The following is a 24362-nucleotide window of genomic DNA, read 5'->3' as shown; positions in this document are numbered from 1 at the left end:
CAAAAAAACGACAACAGAAAGAACAAGAAATCCCACCAACCAACCCACAAGCAAAACAAAGCAAACTAATGATTATTTCTACATCTCTGCAGAAAGTAATGTTCACATGGGAAAATGAGTTTTCAGAACAGGACAGCTGGTCACTGCCCAGGTGGTGACAGAAATTTGCACTGCAAGCATCCTTACAGAGGTGTTTCAAGTTGGACTGGATGAGATTTCTCTAAACCATTCTTTGATAAACTCCTGCAATCCAGCTGGCCTGCCACCCTGTGTCATCACTCAGGCATATGTATGTTCTAACTATCTTGAGTATTTTCAAGAATGTACATTTCTAACTACCTTAACTACATACATAAGGTTGTCCTACATAACCATTTTTGCTTCTTCTGGCACAGTTTCTACTGACCATGTAAAAGCATTTTGTCTGTTCTCAGTTTTGTTTATTCTCCAAGCAGGATCCAGCTGGAGGGGTCTCTGGGATGGTGCCAGAGTCCCCACCCAGAATGTTAGTTGACACATAAGATACAAGTAATGGCTTTCAATTGGCCTAGACACAGCAGAGATTACCTAGGGGACTCTGAAACCATCCAATATTTCCATCTGAAAAGCTTCTTTAAAGATTGTTCAAATGCTTTGCCTAGAAGGGTTTTAGGTGCTTTGTCAATCACCTTGTCTCAGGCTGGTATGTTGTCTCCAATCTGTTAATTGTATTATTTATCCAGACAACCAGATGAGAGTTACTTGACCGCCTAGGGATGAATGACTTTAGTGTGCTGTGTGCACACAGGCAAAGTTACGATATCCTGCTACGTCATAGTTACAGCAAACTTGAATTTCATCCTTGTATCCCACTTACAACTTAAATCTTGTACCTCTTGCTGGGGAGAAAAGTAGGTAAATATATCAATCTTTCTTTTCCTATGTTTACATTAAACATTTCTGGGTGAACAACAACACTTCAGTTATCTTGACTTCCTAAGAAATGAATATTAAATGTGAACTGAAATGGAGCTAAAGTTGAACTGAACTAGTACTGAAGTCCAGAGATGAAAGTTTGTTTCCCAAGGAGCTAAACTTTCTGCATGTGAGAAGCAAGAAAAGATAAGGTGTGAAGGAGATTCTTAGCTCGTAATTCCCCATGAATGTCTTTCTGGGGAACTGAATAAATATAAGTAAACATTATAACTCTCTGTAATATTGCTTCTTCCACAGAGCAGCAGTGTAAATGTAGATGATTGTGGGATGTTCCCAAAGTCCCTTCTGTTTCACAGATGCTAATTGTCAGGTCATGCTTTTGGCATCCTTTCCCCGGTGGTTCTCAATCAATTCTGTAAGGGGGAAGAGGCTTGCTTAAACTACACAGATTTTATATTCCCAGACCTACTTTGTTCAGTCGGACTCACACAGCACTTCCTTTAAGGAGCGTGATGTAAAGCAAAGACTTGAGACATGAGAACCATTCTGGATCAAAAAGCAACACAGAAAAGACAATTCAGAAATGTCTTTCAAGTTGACTAGAAACAAACTATTTCTACCATAGGGCATGCCGACAGTGTGTTTAGGCATCTGAAACAAGACATGATGCTAGTGGTAGAATCTGAACATTTGAAGATTTATTTAAAGGAGAACATAGGAAAATACTTCTTAGTTTTGAGAAAAGACACACAAGAAGTGAGTGGCTAAAACTGAAGTACTAGAAAAGTTTTAAGCATGGCTGTGATATTCACATATCAGATTGCTTGAGATAAAAAATGGTAGACTTATTTTCTTGAATGCTGTTTGATGTGGAGCTGGGAACCCTGTCTTTAAGAGGGTGCAAACAAACCAAGATAAGAATAGAACAGAATAGAATAGAATAGAATAGAATAGAATAGAATAGAATAGAATAGAATAGAATAGACCAGACCAGACCAGACCAGGTTGGAAGAGACCTTGAAATTAAGCTACGTGCCACAGCATCCCCAGGAAAAGTCAAACAGTTGAAAGGGACAAGACTGCAAAAGAGGAGAATGTCCTTTGAAGAATGCCCTTCTGAGCCAAAATGAACAAACCACATGTAGGATGAAAGCACTTCAGCACATTGCATTATCAGAGGACAGGCAACTGGAAGCAGAGTTCAAAGCAGAGGAAAGTTCTTAGTGAAAGTTCTAGGCAGGGCTCTGAAAAGGCACACATTGATTCGAATAAGTGGCTATGGATACATAAACCTTAGTCACAAACCACTGACCAAGTCTGGGACTAAGAGTGGATTTAGACAGAGTTAGGCTCCTCCCTGAGAGGAAATCTAGAAAGAGAGTCCACTCTGAAGCTCATGACTCAATGGGATGGCCTCCTTCAGCCATGTATCATATCCATACCCCTTTACATGACACTAACAGTGGAAGAAACTGGAAAAAAGAAAACTGGAAAAATAAGGAAAAAAAAACCACAAAACAAAACCCCTAAAAACATAAACCCAAAAAACTTTAAAGAGTCTGCCAAAAAAACTGTGTGGCACTGCAAAGAAATGTTGCTAATGTGATGCAGGAATATTGCTGCTGGTTTGCAAAATCTGACACGTAGGAATGCTCTCTAGCTGGAAACTGATGGAAGCTGTGCAGAAAGACATGCTGAAAAAATGGTGTTCAGGTAAGAAATACACGTGAAAATAAAAGTGTATAAAGAACCCAGCATATAATAAAAGAAAGTGTATGAGAAACAAGCTTACAATGGGGTAGGGATTTTACAAGGCTGAAAATTAAACTCAAAATGCAGTAGCTTAAATAGGCTATAATTCCCAGGAATAAAAAGCCAATAGGAGCTTTAATAAATGTACTCTAGTTTGGGATGTATGTACCCTAAAATAAGCACAAAGGTTACTTGGAACTGTCCTTCTAACTGCATGGGAAAATCAACCCCAGAACAGCAAACTCTGCTTTTCAGATCCAATGGCAGTAATATATGCACTGACAAAGATTTGTAATTATGAAAATAAATTCAGGGGAAGATTAACTTCCTGGTAACACTGGACCTTGGTTACCATGAATAATTAACATAATTAAATGTGGATAATTCAATGTTTATGTTAATTAAAATTATCATAATAAAAATACAGAAAGAGCCTATTAAACGGGTGCCCTCACTGCTATTAGTAGGATAAGAGAATTTCTCATTCAGATTGTTTTCTAATCTAAGGGAAGTAAGTAGGTATGTTCAACAGGAACATTTTATTTATCCCCACAGACGCACTGAGGAGAATAGATGCTTTCAGAAAATGAGTAGTGTAAGGGTATTTGGCCAGAGAGTGTCTGCTTCTTTAGTGGTATCTGATCAAGGATCTTTTTCAAAGCAAGAAATGAAAATAGAGGCAGTTGTAAGTAACAACATACGAGGGCACAAACCTGGTCAACAAAAATGGAAGGCAATGATGGGAACCAAACCTAGACAGTCACACTAATTGAAGAAGGCATTAGGAGTGTGGGAATGTTTATTCAAGTAAGGTTGTCTGATCGAGGACCTTGCCAATTTGGAAACTACAGCAGGAAGGAAACAAGAAACAAAATATACCAAGACCCAGACCCAACAAGCAACAAGCCTTGCTACTCACACTAATAGATGGACTATCTAGTCATGAGGTCTGTGGTGACAGGTTGGACTCGATGATCTTTGAGGTCTCTTCCAACCTTGGTGATACTGTGATACTATTGAGAAACCACAGGGTGCACTTCCACAAAGATCAGCCTGGACTTTGCAAGTAATAGGATTGCAAACCAGGGGAACCTGAACTGGGATGGGTACAAAAAGTGACAAAGCAGTGGAGATGCCCGAGGAGATATGCAGGGTGCCAGAGAGTAACAAGGGGATAAGCAGAAAAGCAGATAAACAGAAAAGGGGATAAACAGAAAAGCTGTGAGTAAACCAGAACTGTACACTTGTCTGGCTGACCCTGGTACCTGATCACCATGGTTTGTCCAATCATCTTATACCTTATTAAACCTTTTTTTAACCACCTTTCTGCACAATATGTATGTTGTAAGTGATCCTGTATGTAGGTGCTATGGAAGTCAGTGCCTTGTTTGTGGCAGTCTGTGATTAATCATGTCAATGTGTCTGTGTGTCCATATCTGTATCTCTGGGATTCGTGTACAGCTTTGTAAATGGTTGAACATGCAAACAGAGACACAGCAGCCACATCCCTGCACCTGGACAAAAAGCAAACAACAATCCATTCACCTATGAGAAATAATTTTGGCCAAATCTATTGTGAAAGACTCTTCTACCTTCCCAGATAGAACTGTAAATATGATTGCCAGTATCAGGGAATACAACTTATATCAGACACTTGCAAGAATATCTGATGAGCCTCCAACTAGAAAACCTAATGCATGTAAATGTGATTTAAAAGAATTATTCAGTCTTGGAAAAAAGAAAAGATTGTGGAATACATTTGCAAAGGCCACAGCAAAAACCAAGACGCTGAGGAAAGCTAATAAGGCTACTGCCACTGAATGGCTTGGGAATTACATGGCAAAACCATATTAGCAATTCAAACTATATCTTTCCTAACCAGTAGCCATATTGTTTAAACATGAAAGTACAAAAAATGGGCATTCTTCAAAGAATACAGGAATAGTACATGGACACAGAAGAGTGCAAAAGCAGAACAAAAAAATACTTTGTACTAGTCCTAAACGAAAAGTGGAGATCAAGAAACTGCACATGCATGATCTTGTCAAAACAGGCATCCCTGTTTTGTACCAAGAAACATTAGAATATGCTGTGCAGTTAACATTTACATTTCCTGAATCACAGGTGGAGTTACTTAACAGGCAGTATGCGGAGAGCTCCTAAAAGACATATTAAGTGCAATCAAAACAGTGTAGTAGAGAATGTGTTTTATAGCTACCATAAGGAATGGTTCTGCTTGGGTAACTTTCTGTGGGGAAAGAAATACAGACTGTAGTACTGCCTCTGCAAAGAGGCAGTCAACAACAATCTGAGCAGAGGTAGAAAGACACTCAGAAAAGCTGGCTCTGGCACTTTCTTCACAATATAATTGTAATAAAATATTGTAACTGCTGTTTAAAACCTCTGGATTAAAAATCTTAAACATCTCAGAAAAACACCCCCTTTAAGCCATCTGAGGTACATTAATAAAGCCACAGAACCTTGAAAATCTCTTGCCATGGACTTTGTGAAGAGCGGTACCCATTTCAGTCATGATAGTGTCATAAAGCAGCTGTTGAGATGGGGAGTTATAGAAGGCAACTGCCCCCTTCCCCCACAGAATTCCCTCAAGAGACAAAATTCAGGCCTTTCAAAAATATTCAGAGCCTCCTAGCTGGTGTTCCTGCAGGACTGGTTTCTACATCATGGAGCTGGCTGACTAGCAGAGGAAAAAATCCATGCCTTTTGATTAAACACTGCGACAGAGACAGGCAGCAAGAGGGGTCAGCTTTCCAGCTGGGAGTCTGCCACCTTTCTCTCTATCCCTCAGCTCCATGACTCACCCACTGAGAAGGCAAGAGTGAGGCCAATGCACCAAGAGATTAAACTGTCATCTCTTACGCACTGCAGCAGCAGCAAAGTGAACTCACAAAGAGGGTTTTTTTAACAGCTGTGGCCTTGTTTTCGTAGTAATATTACATGTTACTTATCCCTGCATCTTTTAAGAAGTTCCTAGTCAGCTTAATAACCATCCTTTTCCAGTGTGGGATTGCTCCCCAGTCTAAGCTGCCAAAGACCCTTCTCCACTGTCATTTTAAAAAGTCCATCACTTTCCTTCATACTAGTCTCCATATCCTAATCCTAACCCTTTTTCCATCTGAATTTCTGATGCAGAACTCCGCTTCAGCAATAAACTCATTTGGACTAGCCTAGTAACACTTATTGACTGCAGTTGAGTATCAGCACAATTTTGAAGAAATTGGATTTGAGCATCGGCAAATTTTGTGAGCACTTACACTTTTATTTTACTTACATCCTGGCCAGGAGGCCCCTGTGGTCCGGGGATACCAGGTACACCACGAGGACCCTGGTAGAGATAAAATGGAGAAGCCAAATAACATGAACAGTACTTATGAAGTGCTTCTTAGCTGAAGAGAAGAAACATAACTAGCAGCTAAACAACTGTGAGTGTTCAAGAACAAAACTTACATAGCAGTATCACAGAATCAGTAATTTCTGTGCCTCAAGAAACTTGGTGTTCATCACCAAAGTCAAGTCTAACATACCTTAATTGGAAAGGTAATAATGATTTTTTTATAGGACACGAGTTTATGTAGAGGGAGAAAATATGATTGAGCACAGGACTACAGAGGAGAACAGAAGGCCCAGCTCCTCAGTGCCAAGCTAGCACACTGGCTAGGACTGGATGATGTGCTGGAATTTCATAGCAGCGTATACTGAGACCATGGGACACAGTTATTTGTTTCACACCACTGGATCACATCCTTGTGAAACTGCGTGCTAAAGAACAAAGTAAGTTTGGCGAATACTGAAATGCAGAGTTTTCTGTAAGATTTAAGTGAGAAAAATGCTCCAAAATGTTGGTTTTAAACCTCTGAGCCCTTGGTTATAGGCATAGCAGTGTGCCTTGAGTTACATGCTTTGAGTTATGTGCCTTGAAATACTTTGTTTGAATGAGATGGGTTAAACCAGTGACACATTCTTTTATAGTACTTTTGAGAGGCAAGAAAAAGTTGGCACCATACCATGAGTCTCTATCAACTCTTCCTCACAACTCAATGCAGCAGAGAAATAGCTGGTAATGTGCAAGAGAAGTCCCATTTGAAGGGTCAGCCACACTGTGACCCTACCATTCTTGGGCAAAAGAACTTAATTAAACATGCCTTCATGAAATCACTGGAAGAAACCCAATTAGTATGGTTATCCCCTTCCCATAAAATGTGGGAGTAGTTAGAAAGACATACTGTACCAATGACCCTTTGTCTCCCGGGGGTCCCACAGGGCCCTGCAAACAGAAAAGACACAGCAGTCAAAGCACTAAATTCACATCAACCCTTGGCTCATCAGAGTGGATTCTAAAGTGCCAAGATAACAAAAACTGAAAAAAGAAGGGTGAGGAAAAGGTGCAAATGCGACAGGCTGCTCACACAGATGTTGTTGGAGAGTGCAATACCCACAGGAGGATGTTTAGAGGAAGGATCAGTGGAAGAGTAATGAAGAAACTGAGGTGGGTCACTGAGGAAAAAGTGGAGAAATAAAGAGAAGAAAAGGCACCAGAGAGGTCAGTTTCTGCAGGGTTGCTCTCCAACCTCTCAGCCCATGATTTGAACATGTAACCAGCATTACTCCATACTAGGTGGAGAGTCCTGCACTTCCTCTTAAGTTCCATATGGTTGGTGATTGCTCAGCTGTGTTGTCTATCCAGATATCTGTCTCTCTAAACTTGAGGGAGTCCATAGCTCCTACTAGCTTGGTATCATCAGCAATTTTAATTTCAATTTGTTTCCTGTGGAAAGACCTTTTGTAAAAACATTGAAGAGCACTGGCTCTAAAATTGAGCCCTGGGGAACCCCACTGGTTACTGGCCACCAGCCTGATGTAAACCTGTTTACTATATTCTCATTAAATCCTATTTGTAATACTTTTCAGTATGGGTGAGTTCATGAATTTGAGCTCATGTGATTGAACAGTGAGCTTCAAGCCAGATGAACTGGTAAGTAGAAAAGGTCTAGGGGCCAGGAACTGGGCTGTGAGGCTGTGAAACTAGAGGACTCATAGCTCTCATTGCCAGTGACTGCAGGACACTGGGGTGTAGAGGCCTGGGTACTGGGCAGAGCAGGTGTTGAAGACCAGCTGCTGGAAAACTTCACAGTTCATGTATAAATTCCTTCACATCTCGTCAGCCAGAGAGGAGGACTGGTATTGAGACATTCTTGCTCACACTTCTTATGACTCTATGCTCCTGAGAGTGCTATTTGAGTTCATATGGGTGCTGATACAAACATTATTTTCTGCATGGGTCTGCACAGCTGTGTGCCTGCATGTGTGTGTGGGCAATGCATCTACCTAACAGCAATGTATGCTCCACCTTTCTACTGGCTGGACATGGGGACAGAGCACCCTCACATCTGTTGGGATAGGGCAGGGAAATTTTCCCATGAGGACCACTATATTCAGCTTAACAAACAGAAGAACCATCCCTGAGACGGAGTCTGTATGCTACTTAAATGAAGTCAAATTAGGGAGTCCAGTGAGTTTGTATATGCTATTCATCTGGCAATGTAATTTAAAAAGGTGAAGCTTAGTAGAGTGAGCCACTAGTAGACATCCACTTCTATAGGAAAACCACAGAAGTAATGTAGTACATGTATCAAGCATAGATGAGTCAACCTGTCATCCCAAACACACACAAAACAAGACCTGACCTTACATCTGTGTGATGTGTTTGAATAAATTGGCTCACACTAAGATTTCCATCCCCTTTGTTCCTGTTTCAGGGACATAAATTCACTAATCCCCCTACAGTCTTCCATGCAAGATGCCTTGATGGTCTGTTCAAGCAAAGGCTAAAGACAATTCTAAACCCATAGTAATATGAGCAGAGCAAGGCAGAGCAAGAAAAAAAAAAACCTTCTACTTATGCAGCACAGACATCCATCAAGCAATTTCAGCAAAAGCATATGAGTTCACCCCATTTCTCCAAGCAGTCCCCTCTTCTGCTTATGCCTCATTTGGGAACATACTCTGCTAATGCTCAATTTATAGCTTAGTGATATGTAAGTAGTAACTCAGTACTTTAGGAGAGCAAAAAACAACAAATCCTTTTATGCAGGGAGCAAAGACCAAAAGAGGTTAGAGGCACAGGAGGAAACAGAGTGAGGGCTCTCAGCTCTGAAGTTGAACATTTTATACACATAATTCTTTTACACAGCTAGAAAGGGTACAGGCTGACACCTTTAACTCAGTGTGTAATATGCACTGAAGCAGCCCTGCTGACTTTATTCTGTTGGGTTTTTTTTTTACTGTGGGACTCAGTCTTTGTGAAAGCCTGATGGATCCAAGGTTATAAGGTGTTTTTGAAATCCCAGAGTCTTTGAACCAGAGCAGAGGATATGATGAATCTATGGTGGAGAAAACTATCTTAATAGTTGTCAAAAAGAAAAAAGTATTTAGTGAAGCAGATTAAACAAAACCAAATATATCAGGAATAGTGTGGTATGCAAGCAGCTGTTCATCCTGACAGTGGTCAAGCAACAACACAGAAAAAGATAATCTTCTGGTATGAGACAACCGATGCCTACATTGAGAATCAAGTGACTACATTTGTGTTCATGGATATGCAGATGCTAAAACCCCAATGAAGAATAACTTTGTCATCTGGTGTACATCAGGAGGCAAAAGTGAACTCAGCTACCCTTGTACTGAACCTAAAAATTGGTAATTAAAACTAGCCACAGCCTTGTGACTTTCAAACAAGCCGGATATTAATTTGCTAATTTCATTTTAATTTTAATACTGATGATTGAACATTAAGGAATCAAAGAACATCATAACAAATAACACCCAGCAAATCTTCAATCATTGGTAATCCAGGGACAACCATGAAGGCCGTGACAAAGTCACAGCATGAAACATGATTGACCCTGTCTGCTTCACCATATGTGGTGTTCAAAGTGGAAAAAGCAAGTATTAATTAACCTACACCTCAGAAAACTAGTTTTGGCAGCCTGTATTACTCAGCAGTATGACTTATCATTTCAAGGTAATTTCCTGTACTAATTGTACTAATGTTGGTGTAGTCTACCTGGACCTCAGCAAGGCCTTTGACACCGTCCCCCATAGCAAACTGCTGGCCAAGCTGTCAGCCCATGGCTTGGACGGGAGCACACTGCGATGGGTTAGGAACTGGCTGGAGGGCCGAGCCCAGAGAGTGGTGGTGAATGGTGCCACATCCAGCTGGCAGCCAGTCACTAGTGGTGTGCCCCAAGGATCAGTGCTGGGCCCTGTGCTCTTTAACATCTTTATTGATGATCTGGATGAGGGCATTGAGTCCATCATCAGTAAATTTGCTGACAACACCAAGCTGGGGGCAAGAGTTGATCTGCTGGAGGGTAGAGAGGCTCTGCAGAGAGACCTCGACAGGCTGGACAGATGGGCAGAATCCAACAGCATGAGATTTAACACATCCAAGTGCCGGGTTCTGCACATTGGCCACAACAACCCCATGCAGTGCTACAGGCTGGGGTGAGAGTGGCTGGAGAGCAGCCAGGTAGAGAGGGACCTGGGGGTGCTGGTTGATGGTAGGCTGAACATGAGCCTGCAGTGTGCCCAGGCAGCCAAGAGGGCCAATGGCATCCTGGCCTGCATCAGGAACAGTGTGGCCAGCAGGAGCAGGGAGGTCATTCTGCCCCTGTACACTGCACTGGTTAGGCCACACCTCGAGTCCTGTGTCCAGTTCTGGGCCCCTCAGTTTAGGAAGGATGTTGACTTGCTGGAACGAGTCCAGAGAAGAGCAACAAAGTTGGTGAGGGGTTTGGAACACAAGCCCTATGAGGAAAGGCTGAGGGAGCTGGGGTTGCTTAGCCTGGAGAAGAGGAGACTCAGGGGTGACCTTATCACTCTCTACAACTACCTGAAGGGAGGTTGTAGCCAGGCTGATGATGGTCTCTTCTCCCAGGCAGCCAGTACCAGAACAAGAGGACACAGTCTCAGGCTGCACCAGGGGAGGTTCAGGTTGGATGTTAGGAAAAAGTTCTATACAGAAAGAGTGATTGAGCTATGGAATGGGTTGCCCGGGGAGGTGGTGGAGTCGCCGTCATTGAGGGTGTTCAGAAGGAGACTTAATGGGGTGCTTGGTGCCATGGGTTAGCTGTTTGGGTGGGTTGGATTGGTCGATGGGTTGGACATGATGATCTTGAAGGTCTCTTCCAACCTGGTTTGGTTTATTCTAATAAAGGTTATTCTAATTAGAAAACCTGTATCTAGATAACCAGAGTATGAAAACAATGACTGAGTAGCACAGTATCAGGGCAAGTACAGGGGTCATGAAAGAAGGCAAGGTCTCAGATGTTTTCTAGCAATTACAGCTAGGAACAAAGTTTGCTTTGCTCCAAATACATTTTACTTGAAAATTTAGTGCATATTTGGAGAGCTCTGAGCAACGTACTCCCAAATTTCCCTCCTCTCAAGAGGAGTTCTACATGACAACTACCAGAATGATTGAACTCCGTTGATAATGAACATCCAATTTTTCCACAGCAGACTCCCAGTAGCCACCCAATAGACAGGAGAGATGGCAGAGGCGTGTGAGGCTCAGCTAACTATTTCTGGGAAATCATGGGGATGATGGCTCTCTTGGAATGCAGCAATTTAAGGAATCTGATTTTATGTTTCCCTATCAGGGTGCTGACTATGACATCAATGTGAGCAATGTATGTCACACATAAGATGACAGCAAGGTTATGTCTGCCTAGTAGACCAGAACTGCTAGCTCAGCACAGATCTCAACTCACATCCACAGCCAATGTGTCAAGATGAGATTGAAAAGTCAGGAGTAACAGCCAGTGATATCAATCACTCCTATAGTACTGCTCTGCCTCCCTCTTTCAACTGAAACCAAATGCATCAAGAGCCCTCACAGCAGACATGTAAACATCCAAGCCATGAAGATCAGCCTCTGGTTTAGTTTGCAGTTCACATCTTCGGAGAGTAATATATCCCTCACGCTCTTGGCACAGCTGAACACAGGCAACATGTCCCCCAGAAGGCACGTGGTAAGTTTTTGCCCTTCTACAGGTTGCACCAGAACCTACTACTTACAGGGGGTCCAGCCAGCCCAATTCCTGGCACACCTCTGTCTCCTGGCTGTCCAGGGAGGCCAGGAGCTCCCCTCTCACCCTGAAATAAAGGAAGAAATGAAAAGCTTTGTGCATTATTGAGAGAATGTGCTGAATTGCAATCAGGTTTTACAGCAGGACATAACACTGATACATCCTGACCTGATTCCACCCACAGAGGAACAGTATCACGTTGGGGCAGCATGGGGTATGGCACAGTTACTGTCATATCATCCCAAGAAAATTGCCCCTTTCCTTCACAAGAGCCCCAGCCCACCTCTGTGAGCACTCGCCCAATGTCACTGTGTGCTTGTGGTGGGTCACAGTGCTTCAGTGCTACATCACATAACTGAGTGGGAACACAGCCTCTGCAAATGTTTTAATTTATTTTTGTGCACAGCATCCGATTTCCAGCATTTGCAGCTGTCTGCAAGGTATGAGGCTTGAGGAAACACTAAGATCCATAACAAACTTTTCTTTCTCTGTGTTTCTCTGGTAGATGGCTAAGCTGCAAACATTGCCAAACACAGATTATTTAAGGGAAGACAGAATTAGGGATGTTTGATAACATCTTAGTATTCTCCTTTCCTTCATTAACACAGGTACACTCACACAAATGTACAGTTAACTGTAAAAATAAAATTTCTACTACCCTCTCTAGAGGACCATATTACAAAAGAAAAGGCTTCTCTTTAAGAAAACAGGATATTTTCAATGGCAAAACCTGCAGAATACAGGCAACTACTTAACACTATTTAATGGGCATTGTAGACAGAAGGTTAAGAAAAAAACCAATCTGAAGTACTTAAATTTAACATCTGTTCTCTTGTTATGGGGAGAAATCAAATAAGATTTGTTATGGATTGCATTGCAGTTGTGAGATTTGGTCTCATGTTGGCAGTAGACTTACAACAACGAATCTTATTATGTTATTTGTTATTACACTATTTCCACCTACACAGAACGACAGGAAAAAATGTTATCTGTGGATTCTGCACATACAAAATTCAGCCTCTTGACTGAATTCAGCACTATCCCCTAATATTCCCCCTTTCTTTCTTCTTAAACTAATCTTACATTCCAAAGAAACAATCCTGCAAAGACAGTAAGGAAAAAAAATTTTGTTCTGAGTAGCTCAAATACTGCAGCAGATCTCTTATCTATTATTTTATTCAAGAACATAATTTCAGTACAAAAAGTCCAATAGTATTTTCCCATGCACAATTAAGGTTCTTCCCATCCTGTGTGGATACTGAATAGAATATTTCATGAGATTTCTTTTAGTGTTTCTTTCTGACTTTTATATTAATTCTCACTCCATTATTACATGTGTTCTGAACTGTCAAAAGATATATAGAACAGACTACAATACACTTATGCAGAATGCAGGAAAACAAAAGGACAACATTTCATAGCAGTTTTAGTATTCAAAAATACAGCACCTAGATGGATCTGGTCTCAAATTGCTATATTTCTACTTATATTATTTACAGAATCTGTTTCAACATCCTATTCTTACAATTCAGTTAACAACCCACTCATTTCAAAGAGCATTTCTAACATGTCTGATTGAAGATGTAAGCACAATCCAGACGCTCCCAAAAGTAAAGGGATTTTCCTGCTTCATTTCCATCTTTATATGCTGTGTACTTATATGGAAGTAAACAATATTTTCAGCTGAAGAAATGAGTGTCATTAGCCTCATCAACTAGCAGATCTTTGCCTTAGCTACAATATAGGAGTGCAAACTAGAACTATCTGGTCCCATTAAAAACCAATTAACATCCTCCTTGGAGAAAGATGAAGGAACTGAGTGCTACAGAGGAGTGCTCTTTGAGGGGCTGACAGGTGGTCTCAAGAGTAGATCATCCTTTAGCTATGCAATGTCTCTCCAGCTGTATGGATTAAAGGTCCTCAGTCACAGTTTCCTTGAAAAAGGGTGCATTTAGCCCATGGTCTGGGCTGAATTTAAAAAAGACTGGAAGAAATTTTAAACATGGAAAGTGAACACAGTTAATTCATATCTTAATATTTACTTCTACAGACTTACTAAAGAAAGGAACCTCCTAAAAGACTAGAAATGCATTTCTGAGTGAGAGTTTCACAAACTATTTTTCAATGAAAAACAGATCATGTTTTCACTATAACTTTTTTTTTTCCCCAGTGATTACAGAATTAAAGCCCATGCTCACCTTCTGTCCAAAGGGTCCTGGCAAGCCTGGTGGGCCTCTTTGTCCCTAAAGTAAAAGCAGAAAATAGTCACTATGCAGCCAAACAGGAGCCTGGACTTTGAGATAGTCAAGGCTGCAAGCACCCCCACCACCACCCTCCTTGCCTTGTACCCTCCTGGAAATATTTAATTGATGACATGTAAGCAAAAAACCCAAACTGCTAACTTTGCTATAATTAAATGCTTTCAGGGAACTTCCATCAGGACAACAAGGACAACAGTTACTCCTTGAGAAGGTCTCCATTTTCAATGGCCACCATGGCACATGGAAGGGGGTTTAGTGCTGAGAAACACAACTTCATTTATCTTTGCTTTTTCAGAGGAAGTGCTGTTATCTGCAGAATTTTGCATCAGCGAAGCCTTTCATGTCTTGAGGTAGACAGCCTGTGAGCACTCGTGACAATACAGCCTAACTCCATCACAGATCCACCATTCTCCTGTAGAAGTCATGCTCATCTACCTCACAGTGAAACACTCAAGTGCAAAGCTTGCCAGCAGTACTTACCTGTTCTCCATCTTTACCCTTACCAGGCAAGCCTGGCTGTCCAGCAGGCCCTGGCTCACCAGCTGGTCCAGGTAAACCCACTTTTCCCTCTTTTCCAGGATCACCCTATAAAAGACAATCCAGCAAAACTCTTAGCATACTAAAGACAATTCCTGTCTCAGATCTTTCATTGCAACTGAAAGATATTAAATTTTTTCCTAGTCTTTCTGTTGGTGTCATAGGAAACTCTCTTCTACGAGAAGTCCTTTCCTTCAGTGATCCCGAGGCATTTGTAATTTTCCTTAAGGAAAGTAAAATGAGTCTTCAAAAATGTTTTGAGGAGAAGATAGATGAGGGAGCCCTTGGTTTACACATGACCCTGAGATACATCTCAGTTTTTCTGGAAGATTATTTGATCATCCCTTTATAAACTGCAATCAGAAGCATATATGGGGGCATGTTTCTGATTCATTGCTCCTACTCCAGCAAACAAAGATCAGGATTCCATGATATTGGGCACTGTGCCACATATGGGCAAAATACAAACTCCTGACCTCACTGCCTACCTATGAGATGGGACATAACACTTAGGTGAGGCAGGCTAAAGGTAAGTGAAGATGCACTGGAAACCTGAACTAATGGTCCAGTTACAGCTTATCAGGAATGCTGAATTCTCAGTTTCCTAGATATGAAAGACAGTTTTATTTCCAGCTTTGGATTTACAAAATAGGACTCCTGCACTCAAACCACCAAACCCCTTCTCTTGTCAGGCAACGAGGACAGAAGATCATCATTGCAAAATGCGTAGCAGTGACTTCTCTGTGTTCAGTTGTATCTCAGTGGTTTTATTAAGGTGAATTGTAAAGCTGCAATAGCATGAAAACCTTTATGGCAAAACAGGTCAGACAAGGTGACCCAATGGGCCCATCTGTCTAAACTATCCACAAACCTATGAAACAATTTTGCAGTTCAGACTGCTTCTGTCCCAGGTTACTTAAAATACCCTAGAAGAAAAGCAAATCCATGAACTAACAAACTCACCTTTTCTCCCTTTTCTCCTGCCTTTCCTGGTATCCCAGGGTTTCCAGGCACACCCTGGAGAGAAAAGAATTTGAAAGCTTAAAACTTGGTTTTTTTAGCCAGCATTTGATCCTAAAGCAAATGGATAGATCTGTGCATTCAGTACAATCTACCTCAAGGATCAGTGTCAGTTTCACATTTCACAGCACAGACAACCTGCAATCCAGAGCACATCACAGAAGAGCCATGGACTGAATGCTTAAAGGAGGAGGGGGTTTTCAATATAAAAAATGAGCTGAGCAGCAAAAGCTGAAATTGAGCTAATGCCAGATTTGTGCATTTTCCTTCTACCAATAACCATTTTTTAAATTCTATGAAATGCTCAGCAGTTACTAATCCATTACCAACAAATCCCCACCATCACCTCTGTATCAGAGAAGCCAAAATTCTCAGAATATTGCTTTTTATGGCTGGTGTTCTCCAAAGCTGTACACTGGAAAACACAACTATGTTTGTTTAACCTCTATTTTAGTTTTCAATCTTTTTCCCATCTTGGTAGATCTCAAAGGATTCCTTGTAAAAATACAGATAATTCAGAACTCCAGAGTAAAATACTGCAACTTTCTAACCCACCAAAACACATTATAGAGCGGTGCTCCATTTTAAGATGTGAAATGATGTCATGGCACCAGTAAAATTGGATTGACCTCCTCACAGGATGGATGTGATAATTATTTTCCTTTCTATACCACTACAAATTAGTTACAGCTATATTAGTTTTTATAGTTAATATATTGCTATTACTGCTATAGAAGTTTGCTTAAAGGAATATGGAATTGGGAAAGGTCTTAATTTTCAATATCATCTTTCATTTTGATAATTGAGTCACTATATTAATACAATTAAATTTATCTTAGCAATTAGTAAAAAGGCAATTTAAGATTTCTTGGATTGCCCAGGTGATAAATTCTGCCTTAAAGAGCCTTCTGTGCTAAACCACTGTGCCTGAATACACTAAACCATGGAGCCTAACTGCTGGTTTTCATATACTCCAGTGTAAACCCAAAGAAACTTCATGTGACAAATAAAATTACAGTGGTGGAGCAGGGAGTTGAATTATTCCAAAGGCTTTTCTTCTTTTTTGCAAACATGAAAAGTTCTATCATGCACAAATGGTGATGAAATTCTACTGAAGTAAATAGAGGAGTACACCATATTGATTTCAAGGCTGTCCCTGATTTTAGGATCAAATACTTAAATGCATTCAAAATAAAAATGGGAGTTTATCCTCCAATTTTTGTATCAAAAAATAATGTTTTCAAAATGAAACAAGAAATGAAAGTGAGGCAAAGGAAACAAAACCAAAGAGGCAATGAACATCACAGTTTTTTAATATTAAGAGGTAAATAAAGAGCAAAAATAGCTTTTGACAATTTGGTGAGAAATGAAGCAGCTCCATGCTTCCCTCTTGATACAAATGCATGTGAGAATGTTTCATGGACACACCATCCCCAGGTGCCTCCAGATCTTTCAGTGCAGCCACATGTAATGAAACACAACCTTTTGAACCTGATAGTAAACACTGTGAAAGGGAAAACTATAAAAACTATAAATAAGGAAATCAGGGCACAGATGGGAAAACAAATCCACTCATACGTACCACATTTCCTGGCAAGCCTCTTGGACCTGGGGGCCCTGCTGGTCCAGTCACACCCTGGTTTAAGAAAATGAAGTATGTGTGCATACGTAATTCCCAATTTGTATCACCACAGGAACAAGATGTTCCAAGTGAGATTGGAGTTCACGTCAGAAAAAGTGTTGCACATGCACAACCACCCCCCCAAAAAAAAAATAGAGTTTTTTGTGAAACACTTTGAAGTTTAAAGAAGTGTGAAACAATACAAAATGGCTGAAGACCTTAAAATTACCTTCTGTTAAAATAGATCCTAAATCTATCTGAGATATAGGAAGAAAACTTTGGGTGTAGAAACATCAAAAGAACAGAGGAAAGTATGTTGATTTATTATTAAACCAAAAATCTAGGTCAAGAAAATATGGGGGGGTTGACAATTCTTCCTTTCTCTTCTCTGGGAAACAAAACCTAAACTCACTAAACAGATGAACAGGACAAATATTTCAGAGTGTTATAGATCAGAACAGCAGGTCTTTTCTGTCTGCAAGTAAAAGCTTTTTAGGGTGAGAAAGCCCGTGTGTGTCCACAAAAAGGTACAAAGGACACAAAAGGATGTGTATTTGGGGCATTTGTCTCCTCACAGAGGCTTATATTTGTGGTTACCAGGCTGTATTTAGATATTTTCCTCTATACTTGACCACATCAGTTTGAAGTTTCTACCTCTGTACTCCCTCTTCACCCTGCACTGGCCAGGGTTCACCTGTCATCACATCTTTGCAAGGAAAAGGATTAGGATACCTAATCCATTTAGGGTAAACCAGACAGACTATTTAAAAACATCTGAATCAGCAAACAAAAATTATCTGACTTAGAGAAATCCCTGGTACTGGATGAGTTCAGCAGTAATATCTTGCAAAAGGACAATGCAAACAGCTAGGAGATGACAGAAATCTTCCACAGCACAGCTCTTCACATAGTGAATGTCTGTCTGTTCCCTTTGGCTCATTAAAAGAGAATTAAAGGTTTCCTTATCCCTGTGTTATTTACAGTCACTGGTTCATGAGCCAATAGGAACAGTTCAAGCAGTGGCAATATGTGAAAGGATGCAAAAAAGATGCTTGCATATACTGCATTTTTTTGTGTGGGGTTTGTTCGTTTGTTTGCAGTTCAGAGTTTAGGGCTGCTGCTAGAGACAACATCTGAGCACAAACCTAAGAAAAAAAAAACATGAGCACAAAGGTGAAAGAAAACATTTCAGTGCTCTAAGATTCTTGATTCAGATTTCCTATTCCCTCCATCTCACAGACACAAACATCCTCTTTCTCAATTGTTATTTCAAATAGTTCTTCCATCTTCCTTCCCTGCTTGCAAAGAAAGTGCACGGCCTTTTATTCGTCTGCAAAGGGTTTATATGGTCTCACAATAATAAAACAGGACTTGAATCCTTTTCTATTCTTTAGTACAGACAATAACAGCACTCCCTACAACACATGCCTCAAAAAGCAGTATGTGACGATTCGTCTGGTGATGAGCCTGTATTGAAGAAAGCAGAACTGACTAAGAAGCCTAAAACCAGCCATGATAAAAAAGTAATTCAGGCTGCTGCTGAGAAGTGAGCTCCCTGCAGCAGCTGGCTGCCTGGGCTTGGTTGATATCACAGTACAGTAACAAGCTCTGCCGGCACCTCATCCAGAAAAGAGGGCATTTTGTTAGAGAGGGAGAGACTTAGCCAACAACAGATTCACAGTTTAAAGCTGGGCTGATTGAGGCATCGATCTGTTTGGTACAGCTGTGCTTGTTTGCCCACAAGCAGGGACTCTACCAGCTGCAGCTTGCATGTGCCCTGTGCCCAAGCAGTCTGGGACAACAAATCTATGGGGTGTTGACTTCAGTATCCCTAAATGTGTGTTACTGACAGGAAAAAATGTTGCAACAGAAGCAGTTACTCGCAGTTACTCACAGTCTCTCCAGGGGCTCCAGCTTCTCCTCGGGCTCCTTTCTGCCCCTTTGTGCCCTGTGTGGAAAGAAGAGAAATACTGTCTGATTAGAGACAGGATGGGACTGCCTGCCAGACAAAAAGACTTCCCAAGATGCCCAAACATGCACTAGTCAAAGGGTTTTGTTAATCAGTTCACAGAGGAATTTAATAGATGAGGCTCCCACTTCTCTGTGCATTGAGAAAATGAAATATAAAAATAAAACTTTGAGACATAACAAGAATTGCTAATGACTGATCAGCTCAGAGGCTGTTTCTCAGCAGAGGATGCTGAGGCATCAGAGGCATTCATCTGGGTGAAACTTTTTCCTACCCTCAGGGCTATTACCTACTCTATTTCCAGCTCAGCTGTGATGGTCTCCCTTCACAGAGGATGTTTCACCTGCAGTTCTCAAATACAAAGAGCTGCTATCTAGACATGGTCAAAACAGCTCACAGTCCAGAGGTTTTTGTCCCAGTCTGATACACCATGAAGCCCTTTCTTACAGGTTCTGGCAGGACAGAGTCTGCTCACTGACCAGTCCCCCATTCACCAGATATTAGTTAAAAGCTGCATGGTGTTACTGTGTTTTCCATAATGCTAAGACTGCTGTTAACATGTTCAAGCTGTTATGTCCAAGCAATAGCCGATGTAGATGTTGGGCACAATAGAGATAATGGCAGAGTGAACACCCTTCCATGCTGATGTGAAAACATACCTCAGTGATGACTGGAAAGAATATGGCATGGTCTAAGAAACTTTCAGAAGATAGCTGAGACTCTAATATTAGTTTCATATAAACCATAGTGCATTCAAGGAGAGATGGGCTGGGATTAAATCTGAATGCACTGAAGCATTTTGGCAACATACTCTGGTAACATCTGTGAGACCTGTGGTTTGGTGACACCAATATAAGATGCCCTCTGGAAGTGTCCTGAATTTGCAAGGAGTCTCTCAGATAACACTGATTGTGTTACAGAGATGTCATATTTATTTCTGGTTTGATTTTCCTCATGCTCTACTGATGCTCAGTATAAGTAAATACCTTTGCAGAAGTCCTTGAACTTACAGCAATCAGGGAGGAGAAAGTGACCATTGGCATATAAGGGAAGAATTATTTACAGCGATACAGACCTTGAAGACACCTCTCTCTAGCCATGTCAAAGATTTTCTGTAATGCTGGGCCTTCTTACCTGTTCTCCTGCAGGTCCTGGGACACCTTGTTTACCTGGGACCCCGGGTAATCCCTGTATAAACAGAGGGAGAGGTGAAGGAGCTGAAGGAAACTGCTTCTTTCTTCTCCTGAGCAGGAAATGTGCTTTTTACAGAGGCTGTGACTGCACAGGACTCTGTCTCTCCTGGAAGCTGCATCCAGAACAAGAACAGTCCAGAATACAAATGGAGTAGCCAAATGCTCAGATTAGCTAGGTCACAATCACTTCAAAAGCTGGTAATAAATCCTATAGAATCTCACTGTCAACCAAGCTCTGTATAGCAAACCTCATAGCCCTCTTTTCAGTTACTAAGGCCCAGAGCTATAAATTAGATGCTTAAATTCATGTGGTCATTTAGCTTCCTCTACAGTCAGTACAAAGCTAAGCACCACTGTGGCCCTTTCTGCTGAGAGAAGCATTACAGCTATGGATGGAGCATGTCACACCCACTCTTTCCAAAACAGGCAGCTCTCATTTCCTCTCTGTGTTAAAGTTGAGAAACAAATTAAGAAACACTTGGCTGTGCTTACAGGTTCTCCACTCTTTCCTTGATCTCCTTTTTCCCCTTTTGGTCCAGCTTCACCCTGATATAAAACAGTAAGACAAAGAGAGAGTTAAAAGCTATTGCCATGGCTGGAAGTCACAGTAGTCCTGTTTGGTAAGAGGGCTTTTTCAATCAGTTACCATTTGTGACATAGAGTAGCTTCTTCAAATGACTTTGAGATCAATGAACTAAAACTGATACTACACATTAAGACTTGTCTAGATTTATTGGAATTTTATAAAATATAAGAAGTACAAAAATGTTCAATTAAAAAAAAAAAGAAGAAGAAGAAGAAGAGTTTTCCCTCATAGAGAACTGAAGTTAAAGAGTTTACCAAAAAGTTGATCAGTTCAGCTCCAATGCATTAAAAGGCCAGATGATATGACCAACAGTAAAATCACTAGCACCACTGCACTAGCTTCTTATAGGACCACAGACCTAATGATATCCTACAATGGCAGAAATTATCCCACATGCAAACAGTTCTCTGTTCCACCTACAAGACAGAGGTGTTCAGGGTCTAACCTTGAGCACTTCCAGAGATGGGTGCTACACAGCTTTTCATGATCTCTAATTCTGTTAACATCTCCATACATCCACTCAGCTTCCAGTCCCTCCTGCACTGTCAGTGCACTATCTCATGCCATCACATTCTAACAGGATTAAATTATTCCTGTTCTTTCTCCTTTTATATAACTGAAGATGCTTTCAGACAGAAGTTCATCAGCTTTGTTCTGAATTTCAGAACAATAATCAATAAGTCCATATTTCTGCTTTGTATAAATTGAAAAGGAACAGCAGACAATTATGGAACCATCTGGAATAAATCAGGCACTACATGAATTCCCACATTTGTATATTTATATGAACATACGTATTCAGGCAACAGCAATCATTATTTATTCATTATTTATCATACAAAGTGTTTCAATTATGCAAGGAAGCAAGAGCAAGAATATCAGTGATTTGAGCTACGTGCATACACAAGAAATAGTGATCAGACAAAATGCAGAGCCCAAGACAAATCAGTTTGAATTTTATTCACATAAACAATTTGCCAATCATTTCTGCAACACCTGGGAATTCAAAGTCCATTTGCAAATGATTCTCTAACAGACAAAATAAATGCAACTGCATAAATATTACTTATGTCTGTATTGATTATGCATTATGAATAAATATTATCATCTGTGCTAACAGGAGGAAGTCTATTCTGTATGTAGCATCCCCTCAGATCAGTTTTTAATTAGGCAGTCGCTGGTGCCATCTAGTGGCCTTGCGATTATAGACTCACAGAAACTTTTAGGCTGGAAAAGACCTTTAAGACCATTGATTTCAACCCTTAACCTAGCACTGCCAAGTTCACCACTGAACCACGTCCCTAATCATCACATCTATATGCTTTCAAAATACCTTTAGGGATGGCCACTCAACCACCGTCCAGGGCAGCCTGCTCCAATGCTTAACAACATTTCTGGTGAAGAACTTTTTCCAAACATCCAATTTAAACCTCCCTTGGTGTAGCTTGAGGTTGTTTTCTCTTGTCCTGTAGCTTATACCTTGGAACACCAACACTCACCTCCCTACATGCTCTTTTAAGATAGTTGTAAAGTGTGATAAGGTCTCCCCTGAGCCTTCTTTTCTGCAGATTAAAGAATCCCTGTTCCTTCAGCCTCCCTTCACAAGGCTCCAGACCCTTTGCTGGCTGCATTGTCCTTTTAGATACTCCATCACCTCAGTGTCTCTCCTTGTAGTGAAAGGTCTAAAACAGAAGACAGTACTCAAGGGATGGCCTCATCAGTGACAAGTACTTCCTGCTGGGACTACCTAAGGTAGTTCAAGCAAAGCCTACTACGCAACAAACCTGTACGGTTTGGCATTTCAAGCCCTGAAATCCTCTTGAGACAGCAGAGCATCAAAGCACAGGCACAAGGCAATAAATTTGTAAGCAGGAGTAGTGTTCCTGAGTGGGAATAAGGGCACATATTGCCTGGCAAAACAAGCCTGCAAAGGGAAGTAACCCAGTGGATAAAGGGAGGAAATTCTTCTATACTATTCACCTTCCTCCCACTTTTTCCTTGATAATTCACTTGCGAAGTAATGTTAAATCAGCAAAATTCCAGTTTAATGTCCTTGCACAGCCACAAACATGAGTAGAGACAGCATTTCTTAACCCAACCTGCCAGCAAACCTGACTGTGAGTTCTTCCAAATTTGCTGAATCCACAACTATCTGCCAAGACTGTTAACACTCTGACAGTGCTAGAAGTTGCGTAGACCTCTGCCCCGGGCAGCTGGACTTAATCCACCACCATCCACTTCTTCCCTACATCTCAGTGAACAGAAATGACGAGGTGACAGTTAACAGCTGCTACCAACCAGGGCCAGATCAGTGCTTACAGCTTCCTTGACCTACCCTCAGCAGTATCCTCCTATAGTCTCAACTACCATGTTAGTCATTTCTGTGTCATTTAAAGGATTGAAAATGAAGCTGTGCCCAGCTGCAGTGGGAGACAGAAAACAAAGTGAGGAGCCACCGCATTTATTTCTTTTACTACTTTTACCTCTTTCCAGCCACAATGCCTGACCACAACTGTGATTCTCACACATGCCATCTCCAATAAATAGTGATTTTAACTCACTAGCCTAAACAAACATGCAAAAGTTCCATGCAGCCCATGGAAGAAACTAGCTCCTTCCCTGTTTCTGCAGCACAGACTGCACTCAGACCACACAACAGAGCTGCAGTGGTGGGTAAATGGGATCTCAGACTCACTTGATCAGAGGTTTTCTGAAAATTATTAAGGTGTGTTTTAAATTAAATTGATTTTAACTAAAAGGAAGTAGAGGTGGAGGTGCTGGAACGTGTCCAGAGAAGGGCCACAAGGATGATCAGAGGGCTGGAGCACCTCTTCTATGAGGACAGACTGAAGGAGTTGGGGCTGTTCAGTCTGCAGAAGAGAAGGCTCCGAGGTGACCTAATTGTCGCCTTCCAGTATCTGAAGGGGGCCTACAGGAAGGCTGGGGAAGGACTTCTCAGGATATCAGGTAGTGATAGGACTAGGGGGAATGGAATGAAGCTGGAGGTGGGGAGATTCAGGCTAGATGTGAGGAGGAGGTTCTTCACCATGAGAGTGGTGAAACCCTGGAATGTGTTGTCCAGGGAGGTGGTCGAGGCCCCGTCCCTGGGGGTGTTTAAGAGCAGGCTGGATAAGGCTCTGTCCTTGTGGTCCCTTCCAACCCTGAATGAAACTATGAAACTATGAAACTATGAAACTATGAAACTATGAAACTATGAAATAGAATAATGGTGCTGCTGCCTTCTATCTAGGCTGTTTCCTGTAGCTGCCTGCGTAAGGTGGGCCATAGTATGCACCACATACTCAACAGAAAACAAAAGGCAAGTGTTATGTTTTGGAGTGTGACAGCTTTAGGCACATTGCTGGTCCTGAAGCTTCTATAAAATAACACATGGCACT

The 24362-nt window shown here is 41.2% G+C and overlaps 1 protein-coding gene across 5 annotated transcripts in view; it reads right to left on the bottom strand.

The window, feature by feature from the left end:
- Positions 1-24362, bottom strand: part of COL22A1 (collagen type XXII alpha 1 chain) — a 224597-nt gene that overhangs the window by 28782 nt on the left and 171453 nt on the right. For all 5 annotated transcript variants that reach the window (XM_068155479.1, XM_068155477.1, XM_068155480.1 and 2 more), the window contains exons 34-43: positions 20871-20924; positions 20320-20373; positions 19111-19164; positions 17178-17231; positions 15539-15592; positions 14519-14623; positions 13976-14020; positions 11767-11844; positions 6917-6952; positions 5960-6013 (exon numbers count right to left, since the gene is read on the bottom strand). In XM_068155479.1, coding sequence (XP_068011580.1) covers positions 5960-6013; positions 6917-6952; positions 11767-11844; positions 13976-14020; positions 14519-14623; positions 15539-15592; positions 17178-17231; positions 19111-19164; positions 20320-20373; positions 20871-20924 — 588 coding nt within the window. The remainder of the gene's footprint in view (positions 1-5959; positions 6014-6916; positions 6953-11766; positions 11845-13975; positions 14021-14518; positions 14624-15538; positions 15593-17177; positions 17232-19110; positions 19165-20319; positions 20374-20870; positions 20925-24362) is intronic.

This window comes from Melanerpes formicivorus, unplaced genomic scaffold (genome assembly GCF_026170545.1).
Source record: "Melanerpes formicivorus ecotype bairdi unplaced genomic scaffold, bMelFor1.0.p_v2 SCAF_32, whole genome shotgun sequence".
NCBI lineage: Eukaryota > Metazoa > Chordata > Aves > Piciformes > Picidae > Melanerpes > Melanerpes formicivorus.
The sequence above is the reverse complement of the archived record's forward strand: the minus strand, read 5'-3'. Positions and strand labels throughout refer to the sequence as shown.